Source organism: Tachyglossus aculeatus, chromosome 2 (assembly GCF_015852505.1).
Source record: "Tachyglossus aculeatus isolate mTacAcu1 chromosome 2, mTacAcu1.pri, whole genome shotgun sequence".
Classification (NCBI taxonomy): Eukaryota; Metazoa; Chordata; class Mammalia; order Monotremata; family Tachyglossidae; genus Tachyglossus; species Tachyglossus aculeatus.
The window spans coordinates 97680187-97701288 of NC_052067.1; the positions used below are offsets into that span (position 1 = coordinate 97680187).

The window sequence follows — 21102 nt, forward strand, 5'->3', positions numbered from 1 at the left end:
AGATGTGTATCATTTTCAGAAACAGCAAAGCCTCCTAGAGTACTAGGAAGCAATGTGGCCTAATTAATTGATAGAGCAAGGGGCTAGCCTTGATTTAGAAGGACCTGGGTTCTATTCTGCTTCCTCCACTTGTCTGCTGTGTGACCTTGAGCAAGTCACTTCACTCCTGTGGGCATCAGTTACCTCATCTGTAAAATGGGGATTAGGACTGTGAACCCCATGTGGAACAGGGACTGTGTCCAACCTGATTAGCTTGTATCTACCCCAGCACTTAGTACAGTTTCTGGCACATCGTAAGCACTTAACGAATATAATTATTATTATCATTATGATAATGTAATTTTCACAAATTCTTTTTACAGTACTACTTCCTTTTTTTGTTTTACTGCCTGATCAACAATGCTGATCCTCTCCATTAAATTACTGTACTCAGTTCCCGAAATTTTGCTACTTCCTTTCCATTACACTAGCAAAAGTCGGCAGTAAAATCTGCTTCTAGAAGCACAATGAACAAAAATGTCTGTGTCATTCTTTTATCCACAGGCATTAACTGTGTGGTTTCTCTATGCTACTGTGCTCCAATCACAGAGTACCATGGAATTAGTATATATGATCTCTGCTCACAGGAGCTCACAGTTTAGGTGCAGAAGGTGGACATGTAAATTAATTACAGATAGATTGCAGTGTGGCCTATTGGATAGAGTTCGGACCTGGGAGATGGAAGGATCTAAATTCTAATCCCGGCTCTGCCATTTGTCTGCTGTGTGGTCTTGGGAAAGTCAGTTCACTTCCCTGTGCTTCAGTTACCTCATCTGCAAAATGGGGATTAAGACTGTGAGCCCCAGATGGGACAGGGACTTTGTCCAAACTGATTAGCATGTATCTACCCCAGTGCTTAGTACAGTGCCTGGCACATAATAGGCACTTAGTAAATACCTTAAAAAAGGAGGAAGTAATAGGGTATGTAAGATACGTGCACTAGTGATAGCGGGAGCTGAGTACTTAAATGTTTAGGTCATTGATTTATTCATTCATTTGTATTTATTAAGTGCTTAAAGTGTGCACATCACTGGACTAACGGCTTAGGAGAGTACAATATAACAATAAACAGACACATTCCCTGCCTGTAATGAGCTTATGGTCATTAACGTGAACTTTTAAAGAGCAGAACTGGATGTCAGTTGTCTTCACTCAGTCATATTTATTGAGTGCTTATTGTGTGTAGAGCACTGTACTAAGCAATCAGTGCTTACTGTGTGCAGAGCAATCAATTGTATTTTATTGAGCAGTTACTATGTGCAGAGCACTCTACTAAGCTCTTGGGAAAGTACAATATTATAGTTGATAGACACGTTCCCTGCCCACAGTGAGTTTACAGTCTAGAAGAGGAGACAGAAATTAATATAAATTAATTCCAGGCATGTACAAAAGTGCTATGGGACTGAGGGTGGAGTGAATAAAGGTTACAGATCCAAGGCAGGCGTGGCGCACAAGGGTGGGAGAGAAGAGGAACTGTGGTGGAGCCGGGATTAGAACTCAGGGAAAGCCTCTTGGTGGAGACGTGTTTTTATTAAATTGAGTTGACTCCATGTGTGAAGCCAACTGAAGGGTTGTTACCAACTGCATTTATTTCTCTTCTTGAATTGAGACCTTTCCCTAGTAGGCCCCCGGGTTACATTTGAAGCTTTACTAGTGAAAGACAACTGTCCTTCAGCTGAGACTTAAGTCTCTTTCCCCTCATGCAGCGGGAATGTTTGTGAAACGCCCAGCTAACGGTGGAATAAGAAGAAAATCCTTTGTTTTTAGATGGAAAGGAATTCTAGTAAGAGAAGACATCAGTTTTCCTTCCTCTGGCCACACAGTTCTCACTGCTCCAGACATTTATAAATTATACTGTCTCCTCAAGGACTCTGTATGCATTACAGAAGCATTAGTGATTATGTATTTTTCCAGCATGGAAATTTTTCAACTGAACTATCAAAGCAAGATTTTTTGTTTTAGATTGACTGTCATCTGGGATTATAATAGATTCAGATCAACTCCAGGTTTAAGTCGTTCTTCACCTATCAGGATGTAGAATTTCTAAATTCATTCATTCATTCAATCGTATTTATTGAGTGTCTGCAGAGCACTGTGCTAAGTGCTTGGGAAGTACAAGTTGGCAACATATAGAGATGGTCCCTACCCAGCAATGGGCTCGCAGTCTAGAAGGAGGAGACAGACAAAACATGTAGACAAGTGTCAAAACCGTCAGAATAAATGGAATTATAGCTATATGCACATCATTAACAAAATAAATAGAATAGTAAATATGTACAAGTAAAATAAATTCAGTAATAAATCCGTACAAATATATACAAGTGCTATGGGGAGGGGAAGGAGGTATGGTTGGAGAGGGGACGATGGGGAGGAGGAGAGGAAAAAGGGGGCTCAGTCTGGGAAGGCCCCCTGGAGGAGGTGAGCTCTCAGTAGGGCTTTGAAGGGAGGAAGAGAGATAGTTTGGCGGATATGTGGAGGGAGGGCATTACAGGCCAGGGGAAGGACGTGGGTTGGGGTCGACGGCGGGACATGCGAGAATGAGGCATAGTGAGGCGGTTAGCGGCAGAGGAGCGGAGGGTGCGGGCTGGGTTGTAGGAGGAGAGAAGGGAGGTGAGGTTGCAGGGGGCGAGGTGATGGACAGCCTTGAAGCCGAGAATGAGGAGTCTTTACTTTTACCAAGAAAACTCTCTGGATACCCTACCAGAACTAATGCAGATGGAACTGGAACGTTCAGGGAGAGATGTGTCTGTGGCGTCGCTATGGGTCGGACACGACTCGACAACATAAGACAAAATCAAAAAGACATATTCTCTGGCTCCATTGTCACTTCCTCCTTAAGAGTACAGGCATGGTAGGGTAGATGGAATGAACCCAGATAGAAGTGACCTCCTTTCCTCAGTGAAACATATTCACAAAAATTTCCCTTGAACGGACAGCTTTAGAAATACCATGGTTGCTTAAGTGACTTTTCAATTTCAGTCAACTTTAACATCTTAGCGATGTGAGACATTTCTCTTTTTGGTGTAAAAGCATTGCATAGTCTCAAATTTTTTTTATTAGGAAAATGTAATAAAGCCGTTCTTTTTTGGATAGAATGCTGTCATAACCATTTTAGGTTTAAACCCATGTTTTGTTTCCACAGAATGCTGAAATCTCTGTTTTTGAAGTAAACATTCGATTTGTTGGAGGGCTTCTTTCAGCCTATTATCTCTCTGGAGAAGAGGTAAGGAAAAGCACTCTGTGAACCCTGTGAGCAACAATCAAAATAACTTACAGAATGTATGGAAATGGTTTGAGTTGTGATGCCTGCTATTTTGTTCTGTGCCTTGAGTAATTCTAAAAATCTGAGCCAATCAGTATTTTTTGAGCCCTTACCCTCTGAGAGTGAACAGTACAAAGTGCTGGGGATTGTTCAGTAGAGATAGAAGACATGATTCTTCACCTCATGGAAGCTATAACATGAGAGGTGAGGCCATGAAGTCATCTACATTTAAATTATTAATTTAACAAGCAATGATCTAATAATTAAATTCTGTGGTAACTCTTTTCCCTATCTTAACGATGTCAGCCAAAAAGAAGTCAGTGAAAACTTTGTCATTCCCAGTTGAAATTTCTAAACTAAGTGCCTATCTGTCCTGCCTTTCAGGTGCCACACATGGCAGTTGTGTTTACAAAATTATAAAATTTCAGTTTAAATAATCTAATACTTGACATTCAAATACCTGACTGCAGGGATGGTTTTAAGAAGCCCCACAGAAATCACATCTATTCCAGGAGGGACCCCCACACCCCCACCCCCTAGTTAATCCCTCATCACCCTACCATGCCGCTTCAACTGCCATTTCCACATTTCCACATCACACAGCTTCACCACTTGGCTCTTCATCCCTTAATAATAGTGATAATAATAATAATAATAATGGTATTTATTAAGTGCTTACTATGTGCAAATCTCTGTTCTTAGCACTGGGGAGGTTACAGGGTGATCAGGTTGTCCCACGGGGGGCTCACAATCTTAATCCCCATTTTACAGATGAAGTAACTGAGGCCCAGAGAAGTGAAGTGACTTGCCCAAAGTCACACAGCTGACAGTTGGTGGAGCCGGAATTCGAACCCATGAACTCTGACTCCAAAGCCTGGGCTCTTTCCACTGAGCCACGCTGCTTCCCCTTAAGCACTTGGGAACACCATACCCCTCATGCACATGTCTTTAAACTGTGTTGCTTCCCTCTGCCTACAGTTTATTTTAGCATTTGTCTCTCCTAAAAAATTGTAAGCTCCTTGAGGGCAGGGAATCATTAAAGCAACATGGCTTAGTGGATAGAGCACGGGCCTGGGAGTCAGAAGGTCATGGGTTCTAATCCTGGCTATGCCACTTGTCTGCTTTGTGGCATTCGGCAAGTCACTACACTTCTCTGTGCCTCAGTTACCTCATCTGTAAAATGAGGGATTAAAATGAGCCCTATGTGGGACACGAGCTGTGTCCAAACTGATTTGCTTGTATTCATCCCAATGCTTAGTACAGTGCCAGCACAAAGTAAGCACTCAACAAACAGTACAATTTCCATTATCATTATTGCTGTTTTTCTTGAACCCTCCCAAGTACATAGTACAGTACACTGCACAAAGTAAGTGCTCTATAAATATTACTGACTCATTTAAAAGGATCCCAACTTTTCATTTCCATTTCTCCATCCTAGTTTATCATTTCTTGGATCTCGGGTGTAATAGTAGTGGTGGTAATAGCATATATTGAGGGTCCTCTAGGTGGAATGCACTGAAATAAGAGCTAGAGAAGTACAAAGCAATCAATCAATACTATGTATTGAGCCCCTTCTGTGTGCAAGACTCTACTAAATACTGGAGAAAATACAGTAGGCTAAGTAGAAATGATTTCTGCCCTGGTAAATTGAAAACTCCCTGAGAGCAGGGTATGCGGCTATCTAATCTGTAAACTTGTTATGGGCAGGGAACTTATCTGCTTATTCTGTTGTATCGTACTCTCCCAAGCGCTTAGTATAGTGCTTTACACATAGTATTTATTTTATTTTGTTAGTATGTTTGGTTTTGTTCTCTGTCTCCCCCTTTTAGACTGTGAGCCCACTGTTGGGTAGGGACTGTCTCTATATGTTGCCAACTTGTACTTCCCAAGTGCTTAGTACAGTGCTTTGCACACAGTAAGCGCTCAATAAATACGAATGATTGATTGATAGTAGGTGCTTAATAAATGATTGATTGATTGATCACTCAATTGATTGTACCCTCCCAAGAGATTAGTAACAGTGCTCTGCACAAAGTAAACAATAAATATCATTGATTCAAGAAGCGTACAATCAAGTGGGAGAGTCAGATGGCAAAGTAAATTAAATATCAAAGGAGGTAGTAGAGTGCCTAAGAAATGTACATGAGAGCTTCGGGTACTTAAGTGTATAGGTAATATGCAAGTGCCAATGTGGAAGGCAGGGGAAATTAAATGTCAAGAAGGGTAGATCTTCTGTAGGAAATGTGGTTTCAGAAGGTCTTGAAGATTAAGAGCTGTAGTCGATTTGATGTGGAAGAGGAGGCAGCTCTGGTGTAGGCAAGAGGTTGGCAGTGAGAGATGAACATGAAACCCGTAGAATCTCTTGTGAGCAATGAATAATCATAATAGTTGTGTTCGTTAAGCACTTACCCTGTGCCAAGCACTATTCTAAGCACAGGGGTGGATGCTAGGTTATCAGGTTGGATACAGTCCCTGTCCCAGTCCCTGTCCCAAATGAGGCTCACAGTCTAGGTAGAAGGGAGTAGGATTGAATCCCTGTTTTATAAATAAGGAAATTGAAACCCAGAGGAGTTGTCCACTTGCCCATGGTCACACAACAGACAAGAAGCAAAAGCCGGGATTTAAATCCAGGTCCTCTGATTACCTCTTTCCACTAGGCTACGCTGCTTCTCAGTGAAGAGTAGAAGCTTGGATGTAAGGGGAAAAGAGAGTTGATAAGTGAAAGGGAGACAGCTGACTGCCTTAAAACCAGTTGTCAAGAGAATGACATGGAGAGGGTAAACCTTGGAGGTTTTTGAGAATTGGGGAGGGTGTGCAGGGTGCAGATGAGATCTCCTCCCACCTCTCAAGTGCTACTCCGGCTACCTGTGCTTCTGACCCCATTCCCTCTCATCTTATGAAATCTCTCGCTCCGCTCCTTCTCCCCTCCTTAACTTCCATCTTCAACTGCTCGCTCAGCACTGGTTCCTTTCCCTCTGCCTTCAAACATGCCCACATCTCTCCCATCCTAAAAAAACCCTCTCTTGACCCCACCTCACCTTCTAGTTATTGCCCTATCTCCCTCCTACCATTCCTTTCCAAACTCCTTGAACGAGTCGTCTGCACGCGTTGCCTCGAATTTCTCAACATCAACTCTCTCCTCGACCCCCTCCAGTCTGGCTTCCGTCCCCTACATTCCATGGAAACTGCCCTCTCAAAGGTCACCAATGACCTCCTGCTTGCCAAATCCATCGGCTCCAACTCTATCCTAATCCTCCTCGACCTCTCAGCTGCCTTTGACACTGTGGACCACCCCCTTCTCCTCAACACGCTATCCAACCTTGGCTTCACAGACTCTGCCCTCTCCTGGTTCTCCTGTTATCTCTCTGGCCGTTCATTCTCAGTCTCTTTTGCGGGCTCCTCCTCCCCCTCCCATCACCTTACTGTTGGGGTTCCTCAAGGGTCAGTTCTTGGTCCCCTTCTGTTCTCTATCTACACTCACTCCCTTGGTGAACTCATTCGCTCCCACAGCTTCAACTATCATCTCTACACTGATGACACCCAAATCTACATCTCTGTCCCTGCTCTCTCCCTCCCTCCAGGCTCGCATCTCCTCCTGCCTTCAGGACATCTCCATCTGGATGTCTGCCCACCATCTAAAACTCAACATGTCCAAGACTGAACTCCTTATCTTCCCTCCCAAACCCTGCCCTCTCCCTGACTTTCCCATCACTGTTGACGGCACTACCATCCTTCCCGTCTCACAAGCCCGCAACCTTGGTGTCATCCTCAGCCTTGAAAGGCTGGAGGCCTGGGTTCTAATCCCCTCTCTGGTATGAGAATTTAAAAAAAGATTGTAAATGCCTAGGAGGGTCTAGAATAGATCACCTAAGAGTGCTGAGATAAAATTTTTCTCCTCAAAAATCTCCAGTGGCTACCAGTCAGTCTGCGCATCAGGCATAAACTCCTCACCCTGGGCTTCAAGGCTCTCCATCACCTCGCCCCTTCCTACCTCACCTACCTTCTCTCCTTCTACAGCCCAGCCCGCACCCTCTGCTCCTCCGCCGCTAATCTCCTCACCGTACCTCGTTCTCGCCTGTCCCGCCATCGACCCCCGGCCCACGTCATCCCCCGGGCCTGGAATGCCCTCCCTCTGCCCATCCGCCAAGCTAGCTCTCTTCCTCCCTTCAAGGCCCTACTGAGAGCTCACCTCCTCCAGGAGGCCTTCCCAGACTGAGCCCCTTCCTTCCTCTCCCCCTCGTCCCCCTCTCCATCCCCCCCATCTTACCTCCTTCCCTTCCCCACAGCACCTGTATATATGTATATATGTTTGTACATATTTATTACTCTGTTTATTTATTTATTTATTTTACTTGTACATATCTATTCTATTTATTTTATTTTGTTAATATGTTTGGTTTTGTTCTCTGTCTCCCCCTTTTAGACTGTGAGCTCACTGTTGGGTAGGGACCGTCTCTATATGTTGCCAATTTGTACTTCCCAGGCGCTTAGTACAGTGCTCTGCACATAGTAAGCGCTCAACAAATACGATTGATGATGATGATCCTCGACTCCGCTCTCTCATTCACCCCTCACATCCAATCCGTCACCAAAACCTGCCGGTCTCAGCTCCGCAACATTGCCAAGATCCGCCCTTTCCTCTCCATCCAAACCGCTACCCTGCTCCTTCAATCTCTCATCCTGTCCCAACTGGATTACTGCATCAGCCTCCTCTCTGATGTTCCATCCTCCTGTCTCTCCCCACTTCAATCTATACTTCATGCCACTGCCCGGATTGTCTTTGTGCAGAAACGCTCTGGGCATGTTACTCCCCTCCTCAAAAATCTCCAGTGGCTACCAGTCAACCTATGCATCCGACAAAAACTCCTCACTCTTGGCTTCAAGGCTCTCCATCACCTCGCCCCCTCCTACCTCACCTCCCTTCTTACCTTCTCCAGCCCAGCCCAGCCTGCACCCTCCGCTCCTCTGCCACTAACCTCCTCACTGTGCCTCGTTCTTGCCTGTCCCGCTGTCGACCCCCGGCCCACATCCTCCCCCTGGCCTGGACTGCCCTCCCTCCGCACATCCGCCATGCTAGCTCTCTTCCTCCCTTCAAAGCTTACTTAGAGCTCACCTGCTGCAGGAGGCCTTCCCAGACCGAGCCCTCTCCTTCCTCTCCCCCTCCTTCCCCTCCCCATCCCCCGCCTTACCTCCTTCCCCTCCCCAAAGCACCTGTATATATGTATATATGTTTGTACGTATTTATTATCCTATTTATTTATCTTGTACATATTTATTCTATTTATTTTATTTATTCTATTCATTTTATTTTGTTAATTTGTTTTGTTGTCTGTCTCCCCCTTATAGACTGTGAGCCCGCTGTTGGGTAGGGACCGTCTCTATATGTTGCCAACTTGTACTTCCCAAGCGCTTAGTACAGTGCTGTGTACACAGTAAGCTCTCAATAAATACGATTGAATGATTGAATGAATGAATGAATGACTTGTTTTTAAAAAAGTGATCCGGAGAGCAGAGTGACATACAGACTGGAGACATGACCTAACAAGGAGGTGATGCAGGATCAAGCCAGGATGTGATAAGTGCCTGAACTAGCATGGTGCTGGAGGGGCAGCTGTGTAGAGGTGGTCTAGAGGCAGAAGGAAAATAAGATTGCAGAGAAGGGGAGAGGTTGGGGTTTGTGAGGCAGATTAGGGAGTTGTTTGCAAAGAGCTAGTAATTGAAATTGTGGGAGCAGATGAGTCTCCCAAGGGAGTGAGGGACAATAAAGGTTCCAGAAGCGGCTTGAGAGACACCCGTAGTAAGCTGATGGGAGGCAGAAAAAGAACCAGTGAAGGAGACTTAGAAGAATCAGCCAGAGTGTTGAGGAGAACCAGGAGAGAACTTTCAGAAAAGCTGAGTTTGTCACATTTCCATGAAAAGGGAATAGGATTGAAGGAAGCAAAGAGCTTGAGGATAATTGACACAGAAAATCCCGTGATACAGTCTCTGCGCACAAGGAACTTGCACTGTAGTGGTGGAAACAGACATAAGACATATACCAAAGTAGAAATCAAAGTAAATAATTGAATGTATAAATGAATAAACCTATATACAAAAATGCAGAATATAGGTCTAAATAAGTTCATAACTGCTAGAGGTAGCTTTTGGGTTTGTAGAACTTGGGGTGTGGGGAACTAATCAGAGAAGGTTTGTCAGGGAAGTTTAAATTTTAGGAGGTGGGGGCGACATGTTTCAGTTTGGTAGATTTGAGGTATTTCCTATCCTGATTAATCAGTTGGGGTTTTGGCAGATGGTTGGGAGGTGCATTTGTCCTTGGGGCCACAATACTATTCTGCTGAATATCACTTAGGATGAAGGAAAGTCTAAAGAATTCTCATTTTATCAATCAATTATATTTCTTGAATGCTAAGTGCAGAGCACTGCAATAAGCCCTTGAAGGGAGAGTACAATGCAACAGAATTAGCAGACATGTTTCCTGCACATAACTAGCTTACAGTCTGTGTTCATTTGTGTATCTGCTTCCGTGGCAGTGCTACATGGAAAATATAGAAACATAAAACAAATATAAAAAATCCATGGAGAAAAATAGTTTCTGATCCCAGATTTTCTGTTACTTCACATGCACTTGCACTTTCTCCTTCACAATCCCACCATCCAGTTATGTCTGTGAATTAACGGGGTTCCATACTGCTCCAGTTTTCTGGTAAGCAGCTTAAAGTATGATACATAAGTTAAAAATAGGTTAAAAAAAATGGTTTGCAAGACAGATGTGGGTACCACAGTCAACAGTGGCATAAAAGGTGGACAAGGACACAGCAGTGTTTATTGCTAAAGATGTATCCAGAGAGAGGGATTAAGACTGTGAGCCTCATCTGGTACAGGGACTGTGTCCAACCTGATACCCTGTATCTGCCCCAGCACTTAGCACTGTGCCTGGCATGTAGTAAGAACTTAACAAATATCATTAAAAAATTATATCCTGTGGCATGGATCTGTCCTCCACTGCACACAATTCAGTAGGTTGTGTTGGTAAGTCTTCCATCTTTCCTGTCACACTCGTATCACCGGTAGCATTATCAATCATTCATTCAGTCTTCTAGACTGTGAGCCTGCTGTTGGGTAGGGACCGTCTCTAATATGTTGCCAACTTCTACTTCCCAAGCACTTAGTACAGTGCTCTGCACACAGTAAGTGCTCAATAAATACGATTGAATGAATGAATCAATCGTTGATATTTATTGAGCGCTTACTGTGGTCATGGGTTGTAATCCCAGCTCCGCCACTTGTCAGCTGTGTGACTTTGGGAAAGTCACTTAACTTATGTGTGCCTTAGTTCTCTCATCTTTAAAATAGGGATTAAGACTGTGAGCCCCATGTGGGACAATCTGATTAATAATAATAATGTTGGCATTTGGTAAGCACTTACTATGTGCCAAGCACTGTTGTAAGTGGTGGGGGGATACAAAATAACCTTGTATTCCTCCCCCCCCCCCAGTGCTTAGAACAGTGCTTGGCACATAGTAATCACTTAACAAATGCTATTATTATTATTATCTTCAAAAAATAAAGAACAAGCACAGATATCTATTTATAGGTATAGCGTGTCTGTGCGTGCATATATTCTTTGTATATTTCTAAAATACTTATACTGGTTACTTAAGGTTGACTAGAAAAAGAATTCACAAAATAAACAATAGTGGATGCCTGTGACTTCCCAACTTGTTTAAAAATATTCATCTGCCATTCACTGAAGTCATGGATTTAAGGTCAGTATTCTTGGATCTACTATTACACTGCACACTCCAGTTTTCAATTTAGTACTCAGTGTAGTAATTGATCGAAGAATATTATGAACTCTGTGAGGTAAGGTAAGGTAAGAAACACAAAGTGTTGGTCTTGTCATCCAGAGATATGAGAAATGATTGACAATTTTGAGCAAGTTCTCTGCTTCCCTACTGCACCTCCTTCCATGTACTAACCAAAATTACATTATCAGAGCAATTATAAACTTGAAAGAGAGAAGCAAGAACTGAATGTTGAACAGGCTTATATAACTTACCATGTTTTTTTCCGTAATCATTTTTGGTAAACAATCTTGAAGGTTTTCACATGTATTGTAACTGACAAATTTATGTTAATTGGTCATTTGGGTAAGAACAATTTGCATCATTTCGAGTTAACAGCTTTAAGTATTTCCGTATCATACTTTGTGTTAATGGGTCTTCCGTTACATTTTCTTAATCCTCACACATATGTTAAATAAATATCCTATTTAACAAGGTTAGAGAAAACCATTCCTATTCATCAGTATTTCCATAAGAAGGGAACATCTGATGTGCTCAGGCTTCAGTTCTTTAATTAAAAAAGATCTGGTTTGGTAAAATATGATGATTGGAAACAGTAGTGCTGGTGGTATTTTGAATTAAATTTCCATGGTTAATGATCTAAGACTGCGGCATATTGGATGTTCCATCATTATTTTTGGAAGTTTTAATCATAATTTAAAGGGCATATAGGAACACATGGCGAAGAGTCAATGACATCTTGCATGTTATTCAGATGAAACCATTTCCAATTCTCTCTGAAAATCTGACAAAACTATACCAGTTTCTTAGCCTGGACTTCATTGTATTTTTAACAGCTTTGAAAATGCATGGAGGCTTTTATCATTCAGGGAATCCATAGTTTAAATTGAAAACAAGTAAAAGAAAACTTTTTTTACTTGTCCTGTCACTCTGATGGTACGCTTCTTTAGGGCAGCGAGTCTTACTTTGTGTATGTGTATAGTGAATGGAATGAACTCAATTATCCCAGGGTTTAAACATGACTATCAACTCCACTATACTCTTCTATCCGAAGCACCTAAATACAATGCTCAGCATACAGTAAACCCTTAATAAATACCTTTGATTGATTGATTGATAGAGAAGCAGCGTGGCTCAGTGGAAAAAGCACGGGCTTTGGAGTCAGAGGTCATGGGTTCAAACCCCAGCTCTGCCAATTGTCAGCTGTGTGACTTTGGGCAAGTCACTTAACTTCTCTGGGCCTCAGTTACTTCATCTGTAAAATGGGGATTAAGACTGTGAGCACCCCGTGGGACAACCTGATCACCTTGTAACCTCCCCAGCGCTTAGAACAGTGCTGTGCCCATAGTAAGCGCTTAATAAATGCCATTATTATTATTATTAAGTCAGGCAACTTGGGAAAAGCACTGACAATCTCGGACTACAAGCGATTCCCCTCATTCTCATCTCATCTCTGTCATTCAATAAATCAATCAGTGGTATTTATTGAGCACTTATTATGTGCAGTGTGTTGTACTAAGTGCTTGGGAGAATACAATACAACAGAATTAGCAACTCACGTATTCAGTCTTTCACCAAATCGTGAGTTCTACTTTCACAACGTTGGTAGAATCTACCCTTTCCTTTCCATCCAAGTTGTGATCATAATGATCCAGGCAGTGATTCCCGTCTCGTTTACTTTATCAGTCTCCTTGTTGATCTCCCTGTCTTTTGTCTCTCCCCCCTCCAGTCCATTACTTCACCCTGCTGCCTGGATCTGAAAAGCTGTTTACTCCATATCGTCCCCACTCAAGCGCTTAGTAACAGTGCTTTACACACAGTAAGCGCTCAGTGAATATGATTGCATGAATGAATCTTCAAAAACCTTCAATGGTTGCTCATCCACCTCTGCATCAAACAGAAACTCTTGCCCTCATTTTTAAGGCATTCAATCAGCTTTCCCCCTCCTGCTTTACGTCACCGATATCTTACTACAACCCAACCCACCCAGTTTGCTCGTCTAAAGTCAAACTATTCTCTGGCCTGGGATTCCCTCCCGCTTCGTATACGACCGACCCCCACTCTCCCCACCTTCAGAGCCCTCCTAAAATCACATCTTCCAGAGGTCTTTTCTGACTAAAACCTCATTTTCCCTACCCGCCCTCCCCTTGACCTCACCTGTGCTGTCAGATCTATACTTCTTAAGTACTCAATATTCACCCCACGGCATTTAGGTACATGTCATTACCCTCAGCATTTCCCCTTTCTGGAAATTATTTTATGCCTGCGGGTAGGGATCATGCCTGCCAACTCTTTTGTATTGGACTCTCCCAAGTGCTCAGCACAGTGCTCTGCACACAGAAAGCACCAGTAAATACCATTGATGGATTGATGCATTGATTCATCCTGGCAAGATTATTATTATGGTTCTTGTTAAGTGCTTACTACGTGTCAAGCACTTGTTTAAGCACTGGGATAGATATAATCAGTCAGGTTGGACACAGGCCCTGCCCCACATAGGGTTCACACTCATATTTTACAGATTAGGGAACTGAGGCCCAGAGAAGTGAAGTGACTTGCCTAAGGTCACACAGCAGACAAGTAGTGGAGCAGAATTAGAACCCAGGTCCTCTGATTCCCTGGCCACGCCCTACCCAGTAGGCCACACTGCTCCTCCAGTACACCCAGCTCTGCTTCATGCCCACTGTCTTATGATTGCTCTAGAAAGCTAGCTGTTCCTTTGTGACTCTACTGCTTCTGGAGAGAAGACTTTTTATTATTATAATTACTATTATATTGAATTGCTTACTATATGTCAAGCCCTGTTCCAAGCACTGGAGTAGGTACAAGTTGATCACTAAGCCACAAGAAGCAGTGTGGCTTAGTGGATAGTGTTTCATGTGTCTCCCACAATGTGATACAGCATGGCCCTGGGAGTCAGAAAGACCTGGGTTCTAATTATGGCTCCGCCGCTTGTCCTCTGTGTGACCTTGGGCAAGTCACTTTACTTCTCTGTGCCTCAGTTAACTCATCTGTAAAATGGGGATTGAGACTTGGAGCCCTAGGTGGGACAGGGACTGTCTCTACCCTGATTACATTGTGTCTACCATAGCGCTTAGAACAGTGCCTGGCACATAGTAAGTGCTTATCAAATGCCATAAACAAAACAACACAGAAAGTCTGTCCTTTGTATTATGTATAATGTTTGTAATGCTTTCTTTTTTTTCCCCTCATGTCTTCTTGTTTGTGAAGAGTGGTGTGGCCTAGTGGATAGAACACGGGCCTGGGAGTGAGAAGGACCAGGGTTAATCCTGGCTGTGCCGCTTGTCTGCTGTGTGACCTTGGGCAAGTCACTTCACTTCTCTGTACTTCAGTCTCCTTGTCTGTAAAATGGGGATTAAGACTGAGTCCCACATCAACTGGGGACTGTATCCAGCCTGATTAGCGTGTATCTACCCCAGTGCTTAATTCAGTGCCTGGCACATAGTAAGTGCTTAAAAAGTACCTCAGTTACTATTGTTGTTTTTATTACCATTATCATTATTTTGCTCAAAAACAGCTGCTGTTTCTGGATAGCCATATGACATGCTTGTCTGGATCTCCACCCAATGGCTCTCGTGTGTCAGCTGGGATGCAGCATTGTCCAACCTCTGTTTTCCCATGTCCTTAAAAATGCTTTCTTAAAAAATGGAATTGACACATGGACAAGGTCTATGAGGTGCATTTGGGTGTTTATCTAGACTTTTTCTTTTTAAACAGATTTGAAATGAAAGATCCTACTGAAGGAGTCCTGAATAGGGAATTCAAAATTTAGAACTAATGCTTTTCTCAAGCTACACTAGTTTTCTTATTATTTATTTCATAACCACTCAGGTGCTCTTCAAGCTGCCATGCAAATTAGCTCGGGCCAAGCGTTGGAAAAAGTATACCAAAAACATTTCTGCGTGAGCTTTGTTTTTTGCTGTGTCCATATTTTCGAGCTCTTCAATTATGTATATCACCATGCCAGGCGGAATTGGATGGTGAGGGAGGGTTTTGGCAGGGCATTAAATATGAAGGCACAAGAGGGAATAATAATAACAACAACAATAATAATAATAATAATAATGGTATTTTTATAATTATTATAATAATAATAATAATGGCATTTATTAAGCACTTACTATGTGCAAAGCACTGTTCTAAGCGCTGGGGAGGTTACAAGGTGATCAGGTTGTCCCACATGGGGCTCACAGTCTTCATCCCCATTTTACAGATGAGGGAACTGAGGCCCAGAGAAGTTAAGTGACTTGCCCAAAGTCACACAGCTGACAGTTGGCAGAGCTGGGATTTGAACCCCTGACCTCTGACTCCAAAGCCCGTGCTCTTTCCACTGAGACGCGCTGCTTCTTATGTGCTTACTACATGCTAAGTATTGCTTTAAGCACTGGGGTAGATACAAAGTAATCAGGTTGGACATAGTCCCTGTCCCACGTAGGGCTCACCCTCTTAATCCCCATTTTACAGATAAGGTAACTGAGGCTCAGAGAAGTGACTTGAAGTGAAGTCACACAACAGATGTGTGGCAGAGGCGGGATTAGAACCCATGACCTTCCAACTCCTACGCCCGTGCCCTATCCACTAAACCATGCTGAATCTGTCAGTTGGTGAAAAGCTTTGCTATTATTAGCCCTTCTTTTAGTCTAGTGGGAGAAGCATTGCCCTGAGGATCAGGAGGCCTGCATTCTAGTTCTGCCTGTGGCTGGCTAATGAATGAATGTGTAAAGACCAAGGGCCTGGGATTCAGAAGGCATGGGTTCTAATCCCAGCTTGACAGTTTATCTGCTAGGTGACCTTAGACAAGTCATTTTACCTCCTGTGCCTCAGTAACCTCATCTGTAAACTGACTGTAAGCTTCTTGTGAGCAGGGAACATGTCGGTTATATTCTACTCTCCCAAGCACTTAATATAGTCCTGTGTACATAGTAAGTGCTCAATAAAGAAGATTGACTGGGGATGCAGTACCTGTTCTCCCTCCCCCTTAAGCTGGAAGTCCCAGGCAGAAGAGAGTCTTTGTTTGATCTAATTATCTTGTATCTACTCCAGTGCTTAGTGCAGTGCTTGGCACATAGTACATTTCTTTTTATGATATTTATGCGATTACTAATGTACCAGGCTCTGTACTACGCGCTGTGGTAGGTACAAGCTAATCACGTTGGATACAGTCCATGTCCTACCTGGGGCTCACAGTCTTAATCTCCATTTTACAGATGAGGAAACAGGCACCGAAAAGTGAAGTGACTTGCCCAAGGTCACACAGCAGACAAGTGGCAGAGTTGGGATGAGAGCCCAGGCCCTTCCGACTCCCAGCCCCACACTCTATCCACTAGCCCATGTTGCTTCTCTATGCTTAAGTACCTGCTTAACAAATATTGTTATTATTATTACTACTACTACTACTGTTACCACCACCACCACTACTACTACCATTATTGAACCCTGCCTGCATGCTTCACTCTTTTCCCCATTTAGGAACCTGACCAGAAAGAATGAGAGACTAGAATGCTAGACAAGCCACTGTCCTTTTAATCAGTTTCTCCACACAGGCCCGTGGTACTGAAGTCCCAGGACCTGTCAGCTGTCATTACTGATAGACAGCACCATTATCAATCATTTTGTGACAGAATGTTGCCCAGTATGACATGGAGGCTGTGTTGATAGAACTGCTCCAGAAGGCAGATGTACTCCAATGTAATTCTAGCAATCATATTTCTCCTCAGTAGGCCTGCAGTTCGGTCTGAAATTTGATTCTACATAACTGTTAGTATCTCAAAGGCTAGCAGGCCTTCTTAATTCAACTTTCTACTTCTTTGGGAAGTATGCTGTCTGGATGAACTATGCTCTCCCAAGCACTTAGTTCAGTGTTCTGCACACAGTAAGTGCTCAATAGAGAAGCAGCGTTGCTCAGTGGAAAGAGCACGGCCTTTGAAGTCAGAGGTCATGGGTTCAAATCCCAGCTCCACCAATTGTCAGCTGTGTGACTTTGGGCAAGTCAGTTCACTTCCCTGTGCCACAGTTCTCTCATCTGTAAAATGGGGATTAAGACTGTGAGCCCCACGTGGGACAACCTGATCACCTTGTAACCTCCCCAGCACTTAGAGCAGTGCTTTGCACATAGTAAGCACTTATTAAATGCCACTATTATTATTATTATTAATAATAAATATGAATGAATGAGTGGATGGTCTACTTCCTAGGCAGTAGACTGTAAGCTCGTTGTGGTCAGGGAACATTTCTACCAACTCTGTTATATTGAACTCCCCTAAGCGCTTAGTACAGTGTTCTACACGCAGTAAGAGCTCGATAAATACGATTGATTGATTATCCAGGAATAGCTTTCAAGGCTAATTCTAGTGTTTATCTTTGGCAAAGTGAAGGATTCCCTGCCTTGGTGCCAGATGGATAATACGTTACTCAGTCTATATTTCTTAACTGATTTTTGAAAAGCAGTTCATAGCTATTTTACCCTCTTTAGTTGGCTCCTAGAGCATAGTCATCATTTTTAGCAGCTCCTGGATGATAGATTCTAAGTTTTTTGATGTTTGTAATCCAAGTCCCAGAGATGTAGACCCTTCTAGACTGTAAATTCCACCTCTGGACCATAAATTCCTTGGCAGCAGGGATCATGTCTGCCAGCTCTATTGTCTTGAATTCTCCCAAGCATTTAGTACAGTGTTCTGCCCAAAGATAGTGTTCCATAAATGCCATTTATTAATTGATTATCCTACCATCAGATGTTCTGTTTTGTCCTCAAGAATTACTATGTAGACTGTAGAAGAAAATACCCAGATTTACCTTACAGATGATCTGAAACAAGTCATCATCATAATTGTGGTCTTTATTAAGCACTTACTATGGGTCAAGCACTGTGCTAAGTACCAGGTTAGATACAGGACAATTCTCGTCCAAGAGGCCTTCTCTTCCGCACTCTCTTCTACATTGCCCTGAATTGCTCCCTTTATTCATCCCCCAGCCCAGTCCCAAAGCACTTATATTCCTGTGTGTCATTTATTTATTTCCATTAACGTCGGTCTCTCCCTCTAAACTGTAAGCTTGTTGTGAGCAGGGAATGTGTCTTTTTATTGTTATATCGTGCTCTCCCAAGCACTTAGTACAGTGCTCTGCACACAGTAGGCATGCAGTAAATACGATCGATTGATTGGACACAGTCCCTGTCTCATGTAAGGCTCACAGTCAAGGAGACAGAGAACAGGTATTTAATCCCCTTTTTACAAATAAGGAAACTGAGTCAGAGAAGCTGAGTGACTTTCCTAAGGTCACACAGCCGGCCAGTGGCACAGTTAGTACTCAGATCTGACTCCCAAGCCCATGTTTTTTACACCAGGCTATGCTGCCTCTTCAATTCCGGCCTGTCTGACACTGCAGTTTTGGAGAATTTCTTGGTAAATTTCCTAAGAAAACCTAACTCAATGCCCAGCTTTTTGATACCAAATGCTTTCTAATCAACAGTATTCAGTGATCACTTAATATGTGCAGAGCGCTCTACTGAACACTTGGGGAGAGTACAGTAGTATAAGTAGGCACGCTTCCTTCCCTCTAGTAGAGGAGATGGTCATTAAGATAAATTGGGGGTCAGGGAAAGTAACCACAATGAAAGATAAGTACATAAGTCCCATGTGGGTTGGGGGATGACTTCCAAAGTGTTTCTGGTTGAGGACCGAAGTGCATAAGTGACACAGTAGGGAAGGAAGCAGCATGCCTAGTAGACAGAGCACGGACTTGGGAGTTAGAAGGATTTGGGGTTCTATTCCCATCTCCTCCACTTGTCTGCTTTGCGACCATGGTCAAGTCACTTCACTTTTCTTTGTCTGTTACCTCATCTGTAAAATGGGGATTCAGACTCATTCCCCCTGTAGACTCTAAGCTCGTTGTGAGCAGGGAATGTGTCTGTTTAGACTGTGAGCCCACTGTTGGGTAGGGTCTCTATATGTTGCCAACTTGTACATCCCAAGCGCTTAGTACAGTGCTGTGCACACAGTAAGCGCTCAATAAATACAATTGATTGATTGATTGATTGATATCCCAGTCTCCCAAGTGCTTAATACAGTGTTCTGCACACAGTAAGTGCCTAGTAAATACCATTGACTAAATGAATGGGACAGTGACTGTGTCCAACTGATTATCTGTATCTGCCCCAGAGTTTAGTATAATATCTGGGACATAGTAAATGCTTAACAAATACTATATATATTTAAAAAAGGGAAATAGGGCAGGGAGATGAGAGATCAGTCAGGAAAGGCTTCCTGGAGGAGGTGTCATTTAAGTAAAGGCTTAGCAGACAGGGAGAGCAGTGATCTGCTGGATGAGAAGGGGGGAGTAGCCCCAGGCAGGATGGAGGGTGTGAGGAAGTTATCCTAAGGTTTCTGATGATGTTTATTCCAACTTTTTTTGTAACAGTCACATTAACTCTGGTTCTGAATTATTTCTTTATGAGCAAAAGATGAAGTTCACTCATATTCCTGCTACTTGTATTTTATTGCTTAGCTTTCTGGAATGGTCATATCCACCCACAACCACCCTAAGTGAAAGATTATTGCTTACCTCAGTGCCTCTAATCTCATTTCACTTTGAAATTCAATGCAGCAGTTAATTATTGGATTTTGTAGAGTCCCATAACTTAATTTCATTGGTACTATAGCCTGGCAGATAGTAAGCTGCTAATAAATACCTTAATTATTATTTGTTGTACTTGAACTGGAAACCAGGGCAAATTCAATACAATTTCCAGTTCACAAGTGTCCATTTCTTATAAGCAATAACCACTTGGTTTGGAGTGAGACACTGTTTCCAGTGGACTGATTCTATGATTGGAATAATAACTATCCAGTAATTTGAATCAGGGTTTTCAAATCAGGATTGAAGTCCTTAATCCCAGTCTGTGATTCCTAGTATTTGAAATAGGAACTATTGCTTCATTGCTTTTTTCCAGTGAAATTTAACTGAGGCCAGAAAGTTGAGACACTCTCCTAACTATAGAGCCCTTAGAGAAAGGCTTTGTGTTGTCTTTTGAGCAGTTCTTATTTTCACTGTTTAACAATTTAAATATCAGCTGGGATGGAATGGTAATAATAACAATAAAAATAATGATAGTGGTGTTTGTTAATCACTTACTATATTCCAAGCACTGTTCTAAGCACTGGAGTAGATAGAAGATTATCAGGTTGATCAGTCTCTACCCCATATGGGGCTCACAGTCTAAGCAGGAGGGAGAACAGGTATTTATGGTAGTAGTAGCACAATCAATCAGTTGTATTTATTGAACACTTACTGTGTGCAGAGCACTGTACTAAGCACATGGGAGCGTACAATGTAACGATTGATATGTCCCCTGCCCACAACAAGCTCGCAGTCAAGAGGAGGAGACAGACATTAGCATGAATAAATAAATTATAGATATGTACATAAGCGCCCCCCCCCCCCCCAAGAGTTTCCAATACTCTACCAGTCTTGACTATGGGAGGCAGAGACATACCCATTCCATTCCTAGCTTGGCCAGTGGCTAGCGAGTGGCAGGCAACCTGCTACAAGTCAAGACTCCCCTGTTCTGGGCAACAGCGGCATGGGAGAGAGTCGAGCGCAGAGACTCGAGTTTCTGCGCAGAAGGAGGCAATGGTAAACCACTTCTGGATTTTTACCAAAAAAACTGAATGGATGCGCTACCAAAACATTTGCAGGTGGAGGTGAGGCATTCTGAGAAAGATTCATTCATTCATTCATTCAATTGTATTTACTGAGCACTTACCGTGTGCACAGCACTGTATTAAGCTCTTGGGAAGTACAAGTCGGGTGTGTCCATGGTGTAGCTCTGGGTCAGAGACAGCATAAGACAAGGGATAAATGGTATGAGGCTGGGCAGCAGGGATGCAGAATGGAGTGGAATAAAAGGATTAGAGGGCTAGCCAGGGAAGGCCTCTTGGAGGAGACGTGCCTTCAATAAGGCTTTGAAGGGATGGGAGG

At 43.0% G+C, this 21102-nt stretch overlaps 1 protein-coding gene across 2 annotated transcripts in view; it reads left to right on the forward strand.

Annotated features, from left to right (window-relative positions):
• MAN1A1 (mannosidase alpha class 1A member 1) overlaps positions 1-21102 on the forward strand; it is a 215233-nt gene that overhangs the window by 65563 nt on the left and 128568 nt on the right. For both annotated transcript variants that reach the window (XM_038767351.1, XM_038767359.1), the window contains one exon: positions 3182-3262. In XM_038767351.1, coding sequence (XP_038623279.1) covers positions 3182-3262 — 81 coding nt within the window. The remainder of the gene's footprint in view (positions 1-3181; positions 3263-21102) is intronic.